Source organism: Dermacentor variabilis, chromosome 7 (genome assembly GCF_050947875.1).
Source record: "Dermacentor variabilis isolate Ectoservices chromosome 7, ASM5094787v1, whole genome shotgun sequence".
Lineage (NCBI taxonomy): Eukaryota > Metazoa > Arthropoda > Arachnida > Ixodida > Ixodidae > Dermacentor > Dermacentor variabilis.
In genome coordinates, this window is record NC_134574.1 from 23,091,057 (window position 1) to 23,112,383 (window position 21,327).

The window sequence follows — 21,327 nt, forward strand, 5'->3', positions numbered from 1 at the left end:
TGAGCCAGGCAGGTATGCATGAGGAACGTGAACAAACGCATGCATGGCATACCAATACACAAAAGCTTGCACGCAACATTGGCCGCATTAATTTCGTTTTCGGGCGCGGCTTCTTCGCATGAATGCGCGCACCGTTTTGCAACGAACACGCATTTTGTTTATTTTTTTTCCATTCTCTCGTCTTGTTCGTGCTCGAACGCGCGCAATACTTACCATATGCATACCAAACGAGGCACCACCTCGCACCGGCAGCCCACCACAGGCACACACAAAAAAATATTAATAATAAAAAATAACAACAAAACAGACAGACCGAGAGGGTACGGTTGGAGTACGTGGTCTCGCGTGCTCCCGTGGCCGAAGCAAACATGTAGGTGGTCCTGAGAAGGACCGTTTTGTGTTGCTTGCCTGACCGAGGCTGCGGCGCAGACAGCGGCCGAACTTAGGCACTCTCGCCACGGATGCGCCGGGCCAGCTGGATGTCCTTTGGCATGATGGTAACACGCTTGGCGTGGATGGCGCACAGGTTGGTGTCTTCGAAGAGACCGACCAGATATGCCTCGCTGGCCTCCTGAAGGGCCATCACAGCCGAACTCTGGAATCGGAGGTCGGTCTTGAAATCCTGAGCGATTTCCCTCACCAAGCGCTGGAACGGCAGCTTGCGGATGAGAAGTTCGGTCGACTTCTGGTAGCGGCGAATTTCACGAAGGGCCACGGTTCCAGGCCTGTAGCGATGCGGTTTCTTAACCCCTCCTGTGGCAGGTGCACTCTTGCGAGCAGCCTTGGTAGCAAGCTGCTTACGCGGAGCCTTCCCACCGGTGCTCTTACGGGCGGTTTGCTTGGTCCTGGCCATAGCGAACGGAGCGAGCGTCCGAAGTCGTCGACTGCCGGAGTGAAAATGACCCCTGCGCCGCGCGCGTCGTGCTTCGCCGCACTACTCTTCTCCTCTCCAACTCACCCGCCGATTGGCCAGCGCCGGCACAGCCGTCTCGGGCGGTGCGCGCGCCGCCACCGTTCGCCAGGATGCTGGAGGAGGCACGTTTTCGCGCGGGCGCCTTGTTCGCGGCTAAGGAAAGCACATTCGCAGGCGGTTTAATTGAGTTTAAACACGACAGCATGCCGCGCTGTTCTCTTTCGTTTCAGCCAACACCACAATCTCGTTTATACCGCCGCGCGTCGCCAATTGCCAGTGCCGAGTGTGAGACCACACCACTAATCTCGACAGTGGTTAGCGCTCCACGCCCAACGCCATCGGAGCTGTTATCGCGATCTCCGCGCGACGCAGATGGGTGGCATGTTAAGGCTACATTATTGCTTGTCCACTGCCTTGCTTTGATCATGCTGATGCTCGTTTCACGAACTACAAGTGCACGCCACGGTGCCTTCTCGAGGGGCAACTACATCGTGTTTTGGCCGCACTCGGCAGCAAACCGTCTCGCATGTGCACACATGCCAGTACCGCACTTTCCCGTCCACGCACAGAAGAACGCGAGGCCCGCATGCGCCTCACAAGATTAACGACAAACTCACGTATGGACTACCAGTACCACTTCAGAGTTACAGAGAAAACGATGCACTTCCGCTCTAAGAGCGAATTTGGAATACAATATTGACAGGTGTTGAACGCGCGTTAGGAGACCTGGACAACTAATTGGGGCCTCAAAACTGTGGATAGGCAAGCGGTACTTCCATATGTATGAAGGGTCCTTAAACAATATGTCAAGGTAGCATCAACCAATGCTTCGCAGGCGCGATCCCAAGCGCGGCTTCCCCGTGCCCCGTATTCGGTGCGCAGTTTTCGCACTTGCAAGGGACACCATGTTTTGACAAACAATCATCAAACGCAACACTTTGCTCCATACAGTGCGTACATTTCGTCAGCTAGCTTTTTCGATTGCATTCCCGCACGCAACTTCGCCACAGGATCGACGGCATCGATGTCATGTTATAGCGAAGCTCCAGCTCGGCAGCCGCCGGGAGAAATCTATTTCCTCGCCAACTAATTCACCGAATTTGGTGCGCCTAATTACGAGTAAAAGAAAATGTTCAAATGCCGCGCCTGCAACAGCGCGATTTTCAACTGATGCCGAGCGCTGCCTCTTTTTTCTTTACTATTTTTTTTCTCAGTGATTGTGGCAAACTGTGAAATGGAAGAGAGAACAAACAGTTCAACTGTGCGCTTTAAAGCTCTGTCACACAGCAATGGCAACGGATTTGGAAATTCTGTTAATTGCACAAGGCGATATGTATAAAGGGAACACAATTTATACGCCTCGATAAGATATGCCAGGCATGTGTGAGTATGACTTTTACAATACCTTCACAGACATCACAGGCGTTTTCGATGGGATAAAATTTTTTAGACAGAACTTCCGTGAGTAGTTGCGTGCAATTCACACGATCGCGGTACCGCTTTGTATTGTTGAGATATGAAACTTTGTACTTCTTAACCTGCCAGTACTCGTGCATTATGGAAGGGAAAAAAAGAGAGAAAGAGAGACGTCACCGCACCACCACACATTTTTCTTAGATGGAACAAGAAGCTTGTTTACATGGCTGCAGTAGTTCTCTCGTGACAACCCGTTGTTTTCTCTTGGGTGTGTTCCGATGCCTTACTTAGAGTTCACCTCCGAGCTACACGCACGACCGGTATGACCTCATTGCGCACTGTGTACGCCTTGCTTCGTCCTCGGCTATTCCCTTTGCACGCGCATGCCAGTGACTTCGTTGCAGTAATCATTACATAGACAAGAGAAAAGAAATAACCAAAAGTTCCGCGTTTCTTCAAAGCAAGAGGCCCGTACATTTTCTCTGACTGTTCCTTCCCCATTTGTTTACCTGTTTAGCCATCACCTCACTTTGCTATATACATGAAGGCCATAGGCGCAGTTCCGGGTGGCTTCGTGGGACGAATGTAAAACAATAGGCGCGAGCTTGGCTTTCATTAAACGCAACACGAATGCGAAATCCGTGCAATGACGACGGCCGGCGTGTGTCAGCTTCCCTTACCTTGGCGTGCCAATATATGTGCCATGAGTGAGGGAGCCGGTTCGAATTCGGAATTTTTCTCTACAGCAGCTTGCACATTCACGATGTTCCAGGGATTAAGCGGCAGGAGGTAGTCTTGTGCACTTTGGCGCGTCCATGCCATGGCATTACGCAACCGCCTCACAGCGCGTAATACGCCGGACATAAGCTGCCACAAGGAGAAATGTTCACATGTAGGACAGGTGGCTCCCTCTGGCGGCGAAGAGTTCGACAAATACTTGATGCACCGCTCAAATCGCCCATCGGGCGGCCGCTCGTCCCTCTCTCTCTTTTTCCCCCGTTCTCGCGGCGTGTGGCATACACAAATACGTTGCTCGAAAAAGTTTGTTTTCTTTAAATACAGCGCGTGTCCAGCGCCCGCTTCCTTACCGATCTAAGTATATGGCGCGAACAAGGGCCGCCCAGCATCGCCTACACGCACGCATGACGAAAGGGCCAGTCGTACAGAAATAACGAGAGAAAGTGAGTCTGCACTGTGCAAGCATATTTCTGTCTCAGTAAGCACACTTCACCGTTCTGCTCCTTTATTTTATTTTCCTCATGTTTTGGGCAACTCAGCGGTGCATTGTCTTGCAAGAAGAGCCACGTTGGCCTCGAACCAACTGCTTATCACCTACGGCGCGCTGACAAGAAATGCCACTGTAACCCTGTACACAAGTATGAAAACAGCACGCGCCTCGGTGTCTATCGCGCGCACCCTCGTCCATTTGAATACAACGCAGTGAGCCCGGTTCTAGCGACAGCTACCTAGCTAATCTCACCTTTGCATTCATTTGCGTCGCTCAAAAGAGTTACACAATTGTGAATCGCACGGTGGTAGTTTACGGCCGCCCAGCTCGTAGGGCAAGAGGGCTGGCTCGTTATTGTTTCTCCGACGCACGCAAAACAACGAAGCCATGCGTATGCCGCTCAGACACAGCGTCGCGCGTAGGCTCAATCATTTAACGCTTGCACTGGAAAAAACAAATAACCGCCGTCTGTAAAAAACTCACTTTCAGCTGATACACACTGGCCCGTGCCCGGCAATATTTTCCTCGCGCTTTGCTTCGCTGCGTACCCACAGGAGCTATTGTTGTGAAATATGGGGCTTAACATATAAAATTTACTTAACTTAAATGCGCCCGCTGACCGTCACGCTCGGCGTATGTATGTAACCGAGTGCTACTGCCCGGCTCATACTCTTCTCTAAGGGAGTAGAAGAAGCGAGCCATTTCAAAGCGACAAAAATGCGCATCGACGAGCTTACGATTACCTCTGTCTTTTAATCATCAGTCCACTCTGGTTGCCTCAATCAGGGTCCAACCAAAGGCGACAACTGAGCTGCACGAACGACCGCCACGTCGCAACTCGGACAGACTGAGGGCGGGTGAAATGGGAGCAACACAACACACAGTGGCGAGCGCAAATGCAATCGAGCAAAGCTCGCCTTGCGAGGGCGAAAAACAATGCTACCACACCTTATGAATACATGCGGTTGCGCTCGCTCACCTGAACAAAGTTTACCGCGCGTGTCTCGTACGGCCGAACGCGAGATAATGGCATGCAAAAGAGGGTCAACGGAGCAGGAGATCGCAAATCCTGCGCATCACTGCCGAAGCACCAAGTGGGTAGCCCTGAAGAGGGCTGTTGGGTTCTTCAGAGGAGCTGATGCGCTGCTTGCAGACGACGCCGCGCACGCGTGCTGCTTAGCCTCCGAAACCGTCGAGGGTGCGGCCCTGACGCTTGAGGGCATACACCACGTCCATGGCTGTCACGGTCTTGCGCTTGGCGTGCTCAGTGTAGGTGACGGCGTCCCGGATCACGTTCTCGAGGAACACCTTGAGCACACCGCGTGTCTCCTCATAGATCAGGCCAGAGATACGCTTGACACCACCACGGCGAGCGAGGCGACGGATGGCTGGCTTGGTGATGCCTTGGATGTTGTCACGCAACACCTTACGATGACGCTTCGCGCCACCCTTGCCGAGCCCCTTGCCGGCCTTGCCACGTCCAGACATCTCGGCTGTTGCTGCTGCTTCGAAGCGAGTCAGGAAAGCGAATGCCGCGTCCTTGCGCCGCGACTGAGCGAGGAAGCCGCGCCGAAGGGCGAGGAGGTGAAACGCGCGCCGATTGGCTCACGGGCAGCGCGGCCTCTCTTCGCGAGTGAGTCGCGGGTGGCAGCACTGAGCCCTGCTTAGGCCACGCACTGAGTTCACGACGTGTGGCTTCGCAACACAATCGCGGAGTTTACTTTTTTTTCTTATGTTGTTTCTTTTTGGCATTTCTGACTGCAACGTAGGCTGATGTTCAACCCGCCTCCCTCCTTGTTTTGCTCAACTCGCCAAGAGAAAAACAAACGTGTCAACAATGTTATTGTGCTATGTTGCACGCACCCACTGCTCGTTTCGCGCCCCAGGAACAAGTTTATTGTCTTCTCATAATTATGATTACTCGTTCTATTCACCGGTAGCTCGGCTACGCTTTCAAGTGCACCCTGGTCATTGCCGCAAAGCACACCGTGCGCACAGCTTCAAATTCCGCCACGCCAACATCGTTCACTTGATTACTAGTCGCGAAACAGGGCACGTTCATGCTCTGTTCGCCTCAGGCGTTTCAAATTTCGCACGCCGGCACCGCTGACTGGTGCCTACACGACCGTGAAATTTCGTCGCGATAGCTTACGTACCCTCGTAGATAACGTCAGCGAAATCAGCCTAAGACGCGCGCGCGAGCCCAATTCAGCATTCTAGGGGACGGAAGAGAGCGAGGGAACTGTTTGCGCCGCTCCTCACTCTCCCATCGCCCGTACGAAGGCAGCTACGCAGGGCGCGCGCGCGGAACCGCTAGCTATGCAGTATGCAGAGAGCGCGCGCATCTCTTCTTTTCCCACTTCAAAGTCACTTACTACTGCTACATTTGTAATAACAGTGTAAAATTTCCCCTTAGGCAGTGCTGCTTCGTGAACGTGCGTACCCATTTCCGCTCGCCAGCCACCGCTACAGCAATGCGGCTCTGAATTTCAGTCCGGAGCACTGCTGCATACGTGCGGGCGGCCGCCGAGAGGGCATTCTAGCAGACGCAGCGACCGATGGCATTAGTTCTAGCAGCCATAGAGGCACACCTCAGGGCCCGCAAAAGTGCGTCGAACGACAAGAAGAAACAAAACGGTAAAAAGAAAAAAAGGAGGGATGAGTGCTGCCTGCTTTTAAAAGTTGCGCTACATCAGAATTAAGTAAATGTGCAGCAACGACCGCCTCATCATCCTCGGTGTGTGAAACACGCGCCGTGGTAATTAGTGCATGCAGGCGAACGTGGCCGCTCGCGCAGAGTCGCCTCACGCGCCCCATACATGCTTAGTGTGTGTTGTTGTGCTGAGCCCCGTGGCGTTCCGTGCGGTTCTGCTACAAAAGTTATAGCACACGCGCTGTCCGACCGCGCACGCCGCGTGTTTGAAAACAAGAAGTAGTAGTAAGTGCCGTTGAGATGGTAAAAGAAGAGAAGAGTGCAGTACCGTAGCTGTCTCTCGCTTAGGAGGTCACCTCAACAGTACTACACGGGGGAGGGTAAGGAGAATAAAGGAGCCAAGAGAAACAAAGATTAAAGAGGACGAGCGGAAGGCCGTGAAGAAAAAAAAAAGAGAGAGAGAAGCGTGAAACGGGGCCTATGGCAGCGTGGTAAGGTTCGACGACTCAAAGAACTCAATGAGCTGGGAAGGCTCCTTTGAGTAAAACCGCAAAACCCCTAGGAAACGAGAAAGTCCTCAGGACGGGCTATGGGGAGTCCAAGGCGTCGATTAGGATTTCACGAGCTGAGAGATATATGCAGTGCATATATCTATAATAAAAGTGCATATATCATATAAAAGGGACTCTCACGGGCCGATAGTCCCTTTTTGTGTGTGTTGTTCTGCTGCGCGCATGCCGTTGTGTGCGTTTCTGATACAAAACTTTCAGCACACGCGCTGTCGCAATGAGAATACGACAGCGCGCGCCGGGTGCGTGTAAACGAGGAAGCGTCGAACAGAGGGAACGGACGGAATTGTCGAGATTCTCACTACATCCCAATGCCAATGCAGACACTTTGGGTGGCTCTGAGAAGAGCCGTTGGGTGTTGGCTGCGCGGACGAGCGCTCGGTCGCCTACTTGGAGCTGGTGTACTTGGTGACGGCTTTGTTGCCCTCGGACACGGCGTGTTTGGCCAGCTCTCTGGGCAACAGCAGATGCACGGCAGTCTGGATCTCCCGGCTCGCGATGGTCGAGCGCTTGTTGTAGTGAGCCAGACGGGACGACTGCGCGGCGATACGCTCGAAGATGTCGTTCACGAAGCTGTTTATGATAGACATGGACTTGCTGGAGACTCCAGTGTCCGGGTGCACCTGCTTCAGCACCTTGTAGATATACATGGAGAAGCTCTCCTTCCTGCGGCGCTTCTTCTTCTTGTCGGTGGCGCGCACGTTCTTCTGCGCCTTGCCGGCCTTCTTCACGGCCTTACCGCTGGGCTGGGGAGGTATGTCAGTAGCCGAGCAAACGAGATCGGAATACGCGCGACCGGTCGCGCGCGCCGCGTTTTTATCGCGGGAGGGTGGTGTTCACGCGACCTCGCAAAGCCGCGCTCGCCATTGGTCCGTGCGGCTTCTCTCCCTTTTCCTCGCGCTTTCCTTTGGGACCGGCGGCGGCGAGAGCGGCGACGGCGCTACGAGCACGGCTCAAATCGCTCACAGATCGCCACTGTGCAAGTCGTTGTTACTCAGTCTGACAGCAACACTGCGATGCCTCCCCAGGTGCTGTGGATAGGTGCTGTGGTGGCGTGATTTGTGCGTTCGAACTTCGGTGCTATTGTTACCCTCCACGTGGGCCCCTCTCGGATGGTTGGATAGGATTACGGTGCGGATTCTTCTAGACTCCAACCCGCTGTCTTCGATTCGGTGAGGTGTTCCGGTGGCTCTTTTTTGTCCTTGGTTTTTTCCAGTGTTTAGCTGAGGGTTTCTAGCTTCCTACCTTGTGTAGTGTTAGCTTAAACTTCGGCTAGGCGCGGGCGCCACGTGGTTTTTACCGCGATGGTGGCCCCTTCGCGGCATCGGCCGCTTACGTTTTTCGGGCGAGTTCCGAAAGGCGCGTCCAATGTAGATGTTTGCAAGGCGCTCGTAAAGCGCTTTTCCTTGAACGACCTTAAGGCAGTGCAGGACTTTGGTGTAGGACGGTTTGAGATAACGTTTAAGAATAAGGCCGCGGTTGATCGCTTCTCAGCTGATCCCGCTTTGAAGGTTCGGGATGTGGAAGTTCGTTTTGAGTATAGAGGTGTGCGTGTGAAGTTGGTTAGGGTGTTTGGCTACCCCGCGGATCTTCCGGACCAGGCTCTCGTCTCCGAGCTAGAGGTCTTCGGAAAGGTTCACGGGATCTCCGAAGAATGCGTGCCCGGTTTCCCTGCCGTTGGCACCGGAAACCGGGGCATTCGGATAGAGATGGCGCGGCCCGTTCCTAACCTTCTTCGTGTAGGTGAGCGTGTCGTTCAGTGTGAGTACGAGGGTGTAGTTAGATTGTGCCGTAGGTGTAACATGGCAGGACACCACGCCGCCGCGTGCGACACGCCTCAGTGCGCGCACTGCGGGCAGTTTGGCCACGCGTCCTGCGACGCGGCGTGCGTACGTTGCGGCGGCGACCATGCGGTTTCGGCGTGTAGTGTCCGCACCTACTCGTCAGTGACCGCGAGGCCAGAACAGCAGAAACCTGCCGTCGTGGAAGCGGTTACTTCGCCGGTAGCTGATACGGTTGCTGCCTTAGAGGAAGGAGAGAGCCAGGGCTCCTTGAGCGTGGTCGATGCCGCCGAGCGCGGCGGCGATTCCGTGGATGCTACCGAGGTCGTTCCCCCTACCGTCACGGCAACGTGCGAGGGGGCAGCGAGCGAGGAGGCTGAAGCGGCGGTCGCTGTCGCCTCCGTGGCGGGTACGCCTCTCGCTACGCTGGTCGCTATCTCTGGCGCGTCCGAACCGCTGACTGGCGCGACTGACACTGCTCGTCGGTCGAACCATAAGCGTAAGAGCCGGCGCGCACACCGCGCTGGCTCCGCTGCCAGGGCGGCGGCCGCGGGGTGTGAGTCGAGCTCGGACGAAGGTGACTCCCAGGGCTCGGAGACTGGCCCTCCAGAATTTAAGCGCAGTGCTGTTGAAACGTCCGATTCTGATACTGAGGTCCCATCGGACGCGGAGGGTTCTCCTCCTTGTCCCAATTGCGGATGGGAACGTTGCGAATGCTCGTTGCTCTCAGACAGAACCTATGAGTCTACTGATGAGGGGCCCCCAACTTTGGAGACCCTCTCATAAGTAGTCTTTGCTTATTTGTCACTAGCGGCTAGTATTACCTAATACTAGCCTGCTCTTTATTTATTTTCCTAGCTCTTTTTGTCTTCCTTTGTTTCTACTAGCTCTTAGCTAATCTCTTTCTCCCTTAAAATGGCTTCTTCTCTCACCATAGCTACCTTTAACTGTCGTGGTTTGTCGCGTGCTTCTAAGCAGTTAGAGGTTATTAATTTGGCTAAATCCAAAAAGGTAGATATTCTTGTGCTTCAGGAAACTTATATTCATAGGCTAGGCCAGATCAGCCACTTCGACCGGATTTTTCGCACTCGGTCTTTCTGGAGTTATGGCGCGACGGGCAGTCGAGGTACGGCGATCGTTTTGATGCCGAATTTCGACTGCCTTGTTATTCGCCATGCCAGGGATTCCGAGGGCCGCGTCTTGTCGGTGGACCTTGATTGTGGCATTCGAATTGTTAATGTTTATGCTCCAACCCAGTCTCAAGATCAGAGAGAGTTTTTCGCTACATTAGAACCCTACTTGGTAGGTCCTTCTCGGCTAATCCTTGTAGGCGACTTCAACTGTGTGTTAGAACAGGTTGATCGCATCCCGCATAGAGGGACTTCAAACCAGAAAGATAGGCGTGCAAATGTTGTACTACGAGAGCTCGTCGACGGGCTGGGACTTGTCGATGCTTGGCGTGTGCTTCGCCCTAGTCAGTCAGGAATGACTTGGACAGGAAGAGGCATGCAGAGCCGCATCGATCGTTTTTACATCTCGTCGTCACTGGCTCCTAGTATGCATTCTTCTTGGTTAACTCCTTCTGCTCTTAGCGACCACAGCTTCCAAATTCTGCGGTTCGCCGATTCTAGCATAGTCCCGCAAGGGAAGAGACCGTGGCGTCTGAATCCACGTCTTCTAAAAGACAGGCAGGCAACCGCAGAGGTATCATCCATTCTTTTTCGATCGCTGCACAATAGAGCGAATCTAAGTGGTACAGAATGGGATGATGTGAAGGTCAGAGTGCGTGAGTGCTTCAGGTCTTGGGGCAAGCGTCGAGCGCGCGAGGAGCGTGAGGAGATTAAAATCGTGTCCAACGCGATCCTCCTGCTCTCGAGGCCACTGTCCGGCGGTCCTGGAGTTGCTTTGGCGCTGGCCTCACTCCGAAAGGAACTTCGGATTCTCCTGCAGCGACGCTGGGATGGCTTGAGGGCCACAACCCGAGCAGAGCTGTGGGAAATGGAAGCGTGGTGCAGCAGAAACGTCCTACGTAAACATCTCTCAAGGAAGAGCACAACTCTCTCCTCCCTAATAGATCCAAGCGATGGTAGCATAGTCGATTCACCAGATGGAGTTCTTGCAATGGCGAGGCAGTTTTACATGATCTTGTATGCCGAACCAGCTGCCACTCCAACTGCGTTTCCTTTTGCTTCGCCAGCTGAGCCGCCGCAAGTGTGCGACTCAGCCATAGATGAGGACGAGCTTTTTTCGGCATTGAAGTCTATGAAGCGTAATCGCAGTCCGGGATCCGATGGTCTGACAGTCGAATTTTATGTTAAATTTTGGACACTGTTAGGGAAGCCATTCACATCACTGGTGAACCGGCTACTCAGTGAAGGGACTTTGTCAGCGTCTCAACGAGAGGGGTTAATCCCTCTCCTTTGTAAGGACGAGTCGAGGAGCTCCGATCTGAGCGCATGGCGTGCAATCACACTTCTGAACTGCGATTAAAAGCTCATAGCAAAGTGCCTGTGTATGCGACTCACGCCAGTGCTCAGCACTGTTTTGGGTCCATACCAGGCATGTTGTGTCCAGAGGCGCTCTACTCAGCTTCACGGTATAGCACTAAGGGACCTTCTCCTGAGGGCAAATATTAGGAAACTTCCAGGTATTTGCTCCTTCGATCAGGAGAAGGCTTTCGATATCATTAGCCATAGGTACCTTTTCCGTGTTTTGGAAGAGGCTGGTTTTAGTGTGGGTTTTAGACAGATGATCCAAGCTTTGTATTCTCGACCGACTTCTGCTGTTCTCATACGAGACCGCCTCTCGGAGGCATTCATTGTGGGACGTGGTGTGCGACAGGGGGATGCGCTCTCACCTGCCCTCTACATACTCGCTTTTGAACCGCTTCTGCAGAGGTTGTCTTGTGACAGCAGAATTGGCAGGTTCCTACTTCCACCAGGTTCCCCCCCAGTTGCACTCTTTGCCTATGCAGACGACTTGTCCATTATCGTCCCGGACGAAGCATCAGCTTGCGACGTCCTGGAGGTCATGGACAGTTAGTGCGGGGCGAGCGGTACAAGGTTGAATAGGTCGAAAAGTGCAGCAATGTACTTGAACTCCACTCCTTCCAGTCCGCAGCCCGTTCATGGTCTCCCCGTGAAAACGCGGTTGCGGATTCTAGGCTTCCAGTTCGAACCAGATGGTCTCTCTCCCGAAAACTGGCAACAGGCTAAGGAGAAGCTTGAAGCCAGGGTTCAGGAATACAGCGCGTTGTCATGCCCTTTGACTGCTCGAGCGACAATCCTTCGCTCACTTCTGTTTTCCTTTCTGACGTATGTGGCGTGTGTGTCTCCTATTCCAACCCGAACCAAGCTTATCTTGGAGAGGGTCTTGTTTCGCTTCCTCTGGAAGGGTACAACTGGTTGTGTAGCTAGGTGGGTGCTCAAGTTGCCCAGGGACAAGGGAGGACTCGGAATTCCCGACCTGGGCATCGTGGCTACTGCACTACACGTCAGTTGGACCCAGGTCGCTCTTAACTCGGATATGCTCCTAACTCGAAGCTTAACTTCCTTCTTTCTTAGCACCCGACTCCGCTTGTTCTCGCAGAGCACATTTTCCCACTGTGTTCCTCGTTCAGGTACCCCGTCCACCATTTATGCGGCGGCTGCCAACTCTTTGGTAAGCCTCTGCAAGGTTCACCTAGGCATCGACGTAGTTTCAGCTCCACTCCAAGAGTTAGTAGATATCCTCACCCCAGGACTCCCCCCACATTACCAAAGGTACGACCTGTCGATTCACAGGCCAAACTGGAAGCTCATTACAGCCGGTTTCCTCGACGCCAGGCGAGCCACCTTTGTGTACCGCCTGGCGCGAGGGTGACTGCCGTTGAGCTACAGGCCCTTCACAGCCATCCCGGCTCGTGCAGTGTGTCCTTTCTGTGGCGCTCGTGAGGACTCAGTTCATATCTTTACGCAGTGTTTGCTTCCAGCAGCTCTTCTCCAAAGAGTTGCTAGTCCATTTAGGCTCCCAGGCGTTCCTTATGAGACAGTCCGATTTTTGCACCCTTTGCCCAATCAGACGATCAACCAGTTCGTGCTTCTCCTCGCCGAGTGCTCATACCAAGTTTGGCAGGCACGCTGCGATGCAATTTTCGGGGGGTCGGGCACCGGCCCTTCAGGAAGTGCTTGTGAAAGCACGGAAGGTGGTCTGGTTCCACCTCGCCCGGGAGCGGCACCGCTTGGGCGAGAAGTTTCTCGAAGTGTGGGCTCGTCCTACCGTGATTTTTGACGAGTCAGGTGGAAAGCTATCCATTAAGTTATGATGCATGCTCCAAAGGTCGCACGACTCGGCCGTGTGCGCCAGTCGATCTACGGGGTTTTGTTTGGCTCAGTGGAACCCAGAGCTGGAACCGGTGGTGGTGCACCCTCAAGTGGTCGCGCTGCTCCGCGGACGGCTTTGGTGGTCTCCATGGTTGTATGCCTTGACCTCTTTTGCATCAGGGCAGTCCGAGGGTCAGTCAGGCTTGTGCCCTGCAAGACCGACATGGCTGTTTGTGTGTTGACTGCAGTCCCTCAGTTCGGCTGCACCACAACAGCCCCCTTGTCCGGGAAGGACCGTTGGCCCGAACCAAGTCCCCCCACCCAGCCAGCCCGGGTTGTGGGGGAGTACCGGGGTCAACGTATCGAATGATGCTGGGTTGATGAGTACATGAAAGCTCTGGGACGCGGCGCCCCTGGTTGCCAAGTCCTCTTCCCATCTGACAACGGTACTCAGTCTACGCGTCAACAGCACCAGCATGTCCGGACGTGGCAAAGGCGGCAAGGCGAAGGGCAAGAGCAAGACGCGTTCCAGCCGCGCGGGTCTCCAATTCCCCGTGGGCCGTATCCACCGTCTCCTGCGCAAGGGAAACTACGCCGAGCGCGTCGGAGCGGGCGCTCCCGTCTACCTCGCGGCCTTCCTCGAGTACCTGGCTGCCGAAGTGCTCGAGCTCGCTGACAACGCGGCTCGTGACAACAAGAAGACCAGGATCTTCTCCCGCCACCTGCAGCTCGCCATCCGCAACGACGAGGAGCAGAACAAGCTGCTCTCCGGCATGACGATCGCGCAGGGCGGCGTCTTGCCCAACATCCAAGCTGTGCTTCTCCCAAAGAAGACCGAGAAGAAGGCGTAAGCGAGCTCCCAGCCGCCGGACTCCAGTCGCGCTCGTCGCACAACCCAACGGTCCTCGTCAGGACCACCGAAATGCATGTGACGGCAGGGTTTTGCTTGGCAATCCCGTTCTTTGCGCCCGTTTCCCTCTGTTTGAATTAGCGCACCCGTGCCTCTTGAACTGACGCTGCTGCTAGCTAGCTGGCATTTCAGTGCACGAATGTAAATGGAAAGCGAGCTTCCGGGTGTCCGGGGGCACACAGGGACGAGCCTCACTGCAATTAGCGTACGATTCGCATAGTGCAATGTGATAGGCGATTGGGCCCTTAAAAACAAACAAACAAAAATGGGCCATATCCGCAACCAGCATGCACTTATGAGCCAGGCAGGTATGCATGAGGAACGTGAACAAACGCATGCATGGCATACCAATACACAAAAGCTTGCACGCAACATTGGCCGCATTAATTTCGTTTTCGGGCGCGGCTTCTTCGCATGAATGCGCGCACCGTTTTGTAACGAACACGCATTTTGTTTATATTTTTCCCCTCTCTCGTCTTGTTCGTGCTCGAACGCGCGCAATACTTACCGTATGCATACCAAACGAGGCACCACCTCGCACCGGCAGCCCACCACAGGCACACACAAAAAAATATTAATAATAAAAAATAACAACAAAACAGACAGACCGAGAGGGTACGGTTGGAGTACGTGGTCTCGCGTGCTCCCGTGGCCGAAGCAAACATGTAGGTGGTCCTGAGAAGGACCGTTTTGTGTTGCTTGCCTGACCGAGGCTGCAGCGCAGACAGCGGCCGAACTTAGGCACTCTCGCCACGGATGCGCCGGGCCAGCTGGATGTCCTTTGGCATGATGGTAACACGCTTGGCGTGGATGGCGCACAGGTTGGTGTCTTCGAAGAGACCGACCAGGTATGCCTCGCTGGCCTCCTGAAGGGCCATCACAGCCGAACTCTGGAATCGGAGGTCGGTCTTGAAATCCTGAGCGATTTCCCTCACCAAGAGCTGGAACGGCAGCTTGCGGATGAGAAGTTCGGTCGACTTCTGGTAGCGGCGAATTTCACGAAGGGCCACGGTTCCAGGCCTGTAGCGATGCGGTTTCTTAACCCCTCCTGTGGCAGGTGCACTCTTGCGAGCAGCCTTGGTAGCAAGCTGCTTACGCGGAGCCTTCCCACCGGTGCTCTTACGGGCGGTTTGCTTGGTCCTGGCCATAGCGAACGGAGCGAGCGTCCGAAGTCGTCGACTGCCGGAGTGAAAATGACCCCTGCGCCGCGCGCGTCGTGCTTCGCCGCACTACTCTTCTCCTCTCCAACTCACCCGCCGATTGGCCAGCGCCGGCACAGCCGTCTCGGGCGGTGCGCGCGCCGCCACCGTTCGCCAGGATGCTGGAGGAGGCACGTTTTCGCGCGGGCGCCTTGTTCGCGGCTAAGGAAAGCACATTCGCAGGCGTTTAATTGAGTTTAAACACGACAGCATGCCGCGCTGTTCTCTTTCGTTTCAGCCAACACCACAATCTCGTTTATACCGCCGCGCGTCGCCAATTGCCAGTGCCGAGTGTGAGACCACACCACTAATCTCGACAGTGGTTAGCACTCCACGCCCAACGCCATCGGAGCTGTTATCGCGATCTCCGCGCGACGCAGATGGGTGGCATGTTAAGGCTACATTATTGCTTGTCCACTGCCTTGCTTTGATCATGCTGATGCTCGTTTCACGAACTACAAGTGCACGCCACGGTGCCTTCTCGAGGGGCAACTACATCGTGTTTTGGCCGCACTCGGCAGCAAACCGTCTCGCATGTGCACACATGCCAGTACCGCACTTTCCCGTCCACGCACAGAAGAACGCGAGGCCCGCATGCGCCTCACAAGATTAACGACAAACTCACGTATGGACTACCAGTACCACTTCAGAGTTACAGAGAAAACGATGCACTTCCGCTCTAAGAGCGAATTTGGAATACAATATTGACAGGTGTTGAACGCGCGTTAGGAGACCTGGACAACTAATTGGGGCCTCAAAACTGTGGATAGGCAAGCGGTACTTCCATATGTATGAAGGGTCCTTAAACAATATGTCAAGGTAGCATCAACCAATGCTTCGCAGGCGCGATCCCAAGCGCGGCTTCCCCGTGCCCCGTATTCGGTGCGCAGTTTTCGTACTTGCAAGGGACACCATGTTTTGACAAACAATCATCAAACGCAACACTTTGCTCCATACAGTGCGTACATTTCGTCAGCTAGCTTTTTCGATTGCATTCCCGCACGCAACTTCGCCACAGGATCGACGGCATCGATGTCATGTTATAGCGAAGCTCCAGCTCGGCAGCCGCCGGGAGAAATCTATTTCCTCGCCAACTAATTCACCGAATTTGGTGCGCCTAATTACGAGTAAAAGAAAATGTTCAAATGCCGCGCCTGCAACAGCGCGATTTTCAACTGATGCCGAGCGCTGCCTCCTTTTTCTTTACTATTTTTTTTCTCAGTGATTGTGGCAAACTGTGAAATGGAAGAGAGAACAAACAGTTCAACTGTGCGCTTTAAAGCTCCGTCACACAGCAATGGAACCGGATTTGGAAATTCTGTTAATTGCACAAGGCGATATGTATAAAGGGAACACAATTTATACGCCTCGATAAGATATACCAGTCATGTGTGAGTATGACTTTTACAATACCTTCACAGACATCACAGGCGTTTTCGATGGGATAAAATTTTTTAGACAGAACTTCCGTGAGTAGTTGCGTGCAATTCACACGATCGCGGTACCGCTTTGTATTGTTGAGATATGAAACTTTGTACTTCTTAACCTGCCAGTACTCGTGCATTATGGAAGGGGAAAAAAAAGAGAGAGAGACGTCACCGCACCACCACACATTTTTCTCAGATGGAACAAGCAGCTTGTTTACATGGCTGCAGTAGTTCTCTCGTGACAACCCGTTGTTTTCTCTTGGGTGTGTTCCGATGCCTTACTTAGAGTTTACCTCCGAGCTACACGCACGACCGGTATGACCTCATTGCGCACTGTGTACGCCTTGCTTCGTCCTCGTCTATTCCCTTTGCGCGCGCATGCCAGTGACTTCGCAGCAGTAATCATTACATAGACAAGACAAAAAGAAATAACCAAAAGTGCCGCGTTTCTTCAAAGCAAGAGGCCCGTACATTTTCTCTGACTGTTCCTTCCCCATTTGTTTACCTGTTTAGCCATCACCTCACTTTGCTATATACATCAAGGCCATAGGCGCAGTTCCCGGTGGCTTCGTGGGACGAATGTAAAATAATAGGCGCGAGCTTGGCTTTCATTAAACGCAACACGAATGCGAAATCCGTGCAATGACGACGGCCGGCGTGTGTCAGCTTCCCTTACCTTGGCGTGCCAATGTATGTGCCATGAGTGAGGGAGCCGGTTCGAATTCGGAATTTTTCTCTACAGCAGCTTGCACATTCACGATATTCCAGGGATGCAGCGGCAGGAGGTAGTCTTGTGCACTTTGGCGCGTCCATGCCATGGCATTACGCAACCGCCTCACAGCGCGTAATACGCCGGACATGAGCTGCCACAAGGAGAAATGTTCGCATGTAGGACAGGTGGCTCCCTCTGGCGGCGAAGAGTTCGACAAATACGTGATGCACCGCTCCCCCATCGGGCGGCCGCTCGTCCCTCTCTCTCTTTTTGCCCCGTTCTCGCGGCGTGTGGCATGCACAAATACGTTGCTCGAAAAAGTTTGTTTTCTTTAAATACAGCGCATGTCCAGCGCCCGCTTCCTTACCGATCTAAGTATATGGCGCGAACAAGGGTCGCCCAGCATCGCCTACACGCACGCATGACGAAAGGGCCAGTCGTACAGAAATAACGAGAGAAAGTGAGCCTGCACTGTGCAAGCATATTTCTGTCTCAGTAAGCACACTTCACCGCTCTGCTCCTTTATTTTATTTTCCTCTTGTTTTGGGCAACTCAGCAGTGCATTGTCTTGCAAGAAGAGCCACGTTGGCCTCGAACCAACTGCTTATCACCCTACAGCGCGCTGACAAGAAATGCCACTGTGACCCTGTACACAAGTATGAAAACAGCACGCGCCTCGGTGTCTACCGCGCGCACCCTCGTCCATTTGAATACAACGCAGTGAGCCCGGTTCTAGCGACAGCTACCTAGCTAATCTCACCTTTGCATTCATTTGCGTCGCTCAAAAGAGTTACACAATTGTGAATCGCACGGTGGTAGTTTACGGCCGCCCAGCTCGTAGGGCAAGAGGGCTGGCTCGTTATTGTTTCTCCGACGCACGCAAACCAACGAAGCCATGCGAATGCCGCTCAGGCACAGCGTCGCGCGTAGGCTCAATCATTTAAGAGGAAGCTTTATAGCTCGGGCCCAACTCCGACGCGGCCTATTCAAATACATGTAAAACGCAAAAACGTTTTTCTGAGATAACCCCTGGACCGATTTTGATGAAATTTGTCGCATTTGAAAGAGAAAGTTAAATTCTAGTGACTGTTGGAAGCGGGATTTCGATTTAGGGCTTGAATTTTCTTAAAACGATTTTCAAATATTCGACCGTTTGAAAAAAAACAGAAGCACGAAGTTTATAAATTCACAGCTCTGCATCAAGAACCGATATCGCGGTTCTGTAAACGGCATCCATTAGACCATTCAAAGCGGACAAATTCAATATGTCATTTTACATCTTACGTGAATTTGTTACGTTGGTTACAACGGTTTTGCAAAAGTTGTATTTCTCTATTATTAAATTTTTTTATATTCATGTGTAACATATCAATTTTGTCCGCTTTAGATGTACTATTAGATGCAATTCACAGAATTGTATTATCATTTTTAGTGGTTAAGTTACAGAGTTGTAAACTTGATAGTTTCCGTTTTTTGAAAATTTTCGATTTTTGCCAATTTTTAATAAAAAATTGACAATCTAACTCAAAAATTCCAAACCAACAGTCACTAGATTTTAAGTTTGTCTTTTAAATGCAACAAACCTCGTCAAATTTGGTGCAGTGGTTGCCGAGAAAAACGAATTCTCCTTTTCCATGTATTTTGATAGGAGCACTTGAGCTGAAGCTTCCTCTTAACGCTTGCACTGGAAAGCACAAATAACCGCCGTCTGTAGAAAACTCACTTTCAGCTGTTACACACTGGCCCGTGCCCGGCAATATTTTCCTCGCGCTTTGCTTCGCTGCGTACCCACATCAGCTATTGTTGTGAAATATGGGGCTTAACATATCAAACTTACTTAACTTAAATGCGCCCGCTGACCGTCACGCTCGGCGTATGTATGTAACCGAGTGCTACTGCCCGGCTCATACTCTTCTCTAAGGGAGTAGAAGAAGCGAGCCACTTCAAAGCGACAAAAATGCGCATCGACGAGCTTACGATTACCTCTTTCTTTTAATCATCAGTCCACTCTGGTTGCCTCAATCAGGGTCCAACCAAAGGCGACAACTGAGCTGCACGAACGACCGCCACGTCGCAACTCGGACAGACTGAGGGCGGGTGAAATGGGAGCAACACAACACACAGTGGCGAGCGCAAATGCAATCGAGCAAAGCTCGCTATGCGAGGGCGAAAAACAATGCTACCACACCTTGTGAATACATGCGGTTGCGCTCGCTCACCTGACCAAAGTTTACCGCGCGTGTCTCGTACGGCCGAACGCGAGATAATGGCATGCAAAAGAGGGTCAACGGAGCAGGAGATCGCAAATCCTGCGCATCACTGCCGAAGCACCAAGTGGGTAGCCCTGAAGAGGGCTGTTGGGTTCTTCAGAGGAGCTGATGCGCTGCTTGCAGACGACGCCGCGCACGCGTGCTGCTTAGCCTCCGAAACCGTCGAGGGTGCGGCCCTGACGCTTGAGGGCATACACCACGTCCATGGCTGTCACGGTCTTGCGCTTGGCGTGCTCAGTGTAGGTGACGGCGTCCCGGATCACGTTCTCGAGGAACACCTTGAGCACACCGCGTGTCTCCTCATAGATCAGGCCAGAGATACGCTTGACACCACCACGGCGAGCGAGGCGACGGATGGCTGGCTTGGTGATGCCTTGGATGTTGTCACGCAACACCTTACGATGACGCTTCGCGCCACCCTTGCCGAGCCCCTTGCCGCCCTTGCCACGTCCAGACATCTCGGCTGTTGCTGCTGCTTCGAAGCGAGTCAGGAAAGCGAATGCCGCGTCCTTGCGCCGCGACTGAGCGAGGAAGCCGCGCCGAAGGGCGAGGAGGTGAAACGCGCGCCGATTGGCTCACGGGCAGCGCGGCCTCTCTTCGCGAGTGAGTCGCGGGTGGCAGCACTGAGCCCTGCTTAGGCCACGCACTGAGTTCACGACGTGTGGCTTCGCAACACAATCGCGGAGTTTACTTTTTTTTCTTATGTTGTTTCTTTTTGGCATTTCTGACTACAACGTAGGCTGATGTTCAACCCGCCTCCCTCCTTGTTTTGCTCAACTCGCCAAGAGAAAAACAAACGTGTCAACAATGTTATTGTGCTATGTTGCACGCACCCACTGCTCGTTTCGCGCCCCAGGAACAAGTTTATTGTCTTCTCATAATTATGATTACTCGTTCTATTCACCGGTAGCTCGGCTATACTTTCAAGTGCACCCTGGTCATTGCCGCAAAGCACACCGTGCGCACAGCTTCAAATTCCGCCACGCCAACATCGTTCACTTGATCACTAGACGCGAAACAGGGCGCGTTCATGCTCTGTTCGCCTCAGGCGTTTCAAATTTCGCACGCCGGCACCGCTGACTGGTGCCTACGCGACCGTCAAATTTCGTCGCGATACCTTACGTAGCCTCGTAGATAACGTCAGCGAAATCAGCCTAAGACGCGCGCGCGAGCCCAATTCAGCATTCTAGGGGACGGAAGAGAGCGAGGGAAATGTTTGCGCCGCTCCTCACTCTCCCATCGCCCGTACGAAGGCAGCTACGCAGGGCGCGCGCGCGGAACCGCTAGCTATGCAGTATGCGGAGAGCGCGCGCATCTCTTCTTTTCCCACTTCAAAGTCACTTACTACTGCTACATTTGTAATAACAGTGTAAAATTTTCCCTTAGGCAGTGCTGCTTCGTGAACGTGCGTACCCATTTCCGCTCGCCAGCCACCGCTACAGCAATGCGGCTCTGAATTTCAGTCCGGAGCACTGCTGCATACGTGCGGGCGGCCGCCGAGAGGGCATTCTAGCAGACGCAGCGACCGATGGCATTAGTTCTAGCAGCCATAGAGGCACACCTCAGGGCCCGCAAAAGTGCGTCGAACGACAAGAAGAAACAAAACGGTAAAAAGAAAAAAAGGAGGGATGAGGGCTGCCTGCTTTTAAAAGTTGCGCTACATCAGAATTAAGTAAATGTGCAGCAACGACCGCCTCATCATCCTCGGTGTGTGAAACACGCGCCGTGGTAATTAGTGCATGCAGGCGAACGTGGCCGCTCGCGCAGAGTCGCCTCACGCGCCCCATACTTGCTTAGTGTGTGTTGTTGTGCTGAGCCCCGTGGCGTTCCGTGCGGTTCTGCTACAAAAGTTATAGCACACGCGCTGTCCGACCGCGCACGCCGCGTGTTTGAAAACAAGAAGTAGTAGTAAGTGCCGTTGAGATGGTAAAAGAAGAGAAGAGTGCAG

At 53.2% G+C, this 21,327-nt stretch overlaps 1 protein-coding gene across 1 annotated transcript; it reads right to left on the bottom strand.

The window, feature by feature from the left end:
* Positions 1–442: 442 nt before the first annotated feature.
* On the bottom strand, positions 443–853 carry LOC142588983 (histone H3-like). Its single transcript, XM_075700778.1, has one exon. It carries the CDS (start codon positions 851–853, stop codon positions 443–445), a length of 411 nt encoding a protein of 136 aa, XP_075556893.1.
* Positions 854–21,327: the final 20,474 nt, after the last annotated feature.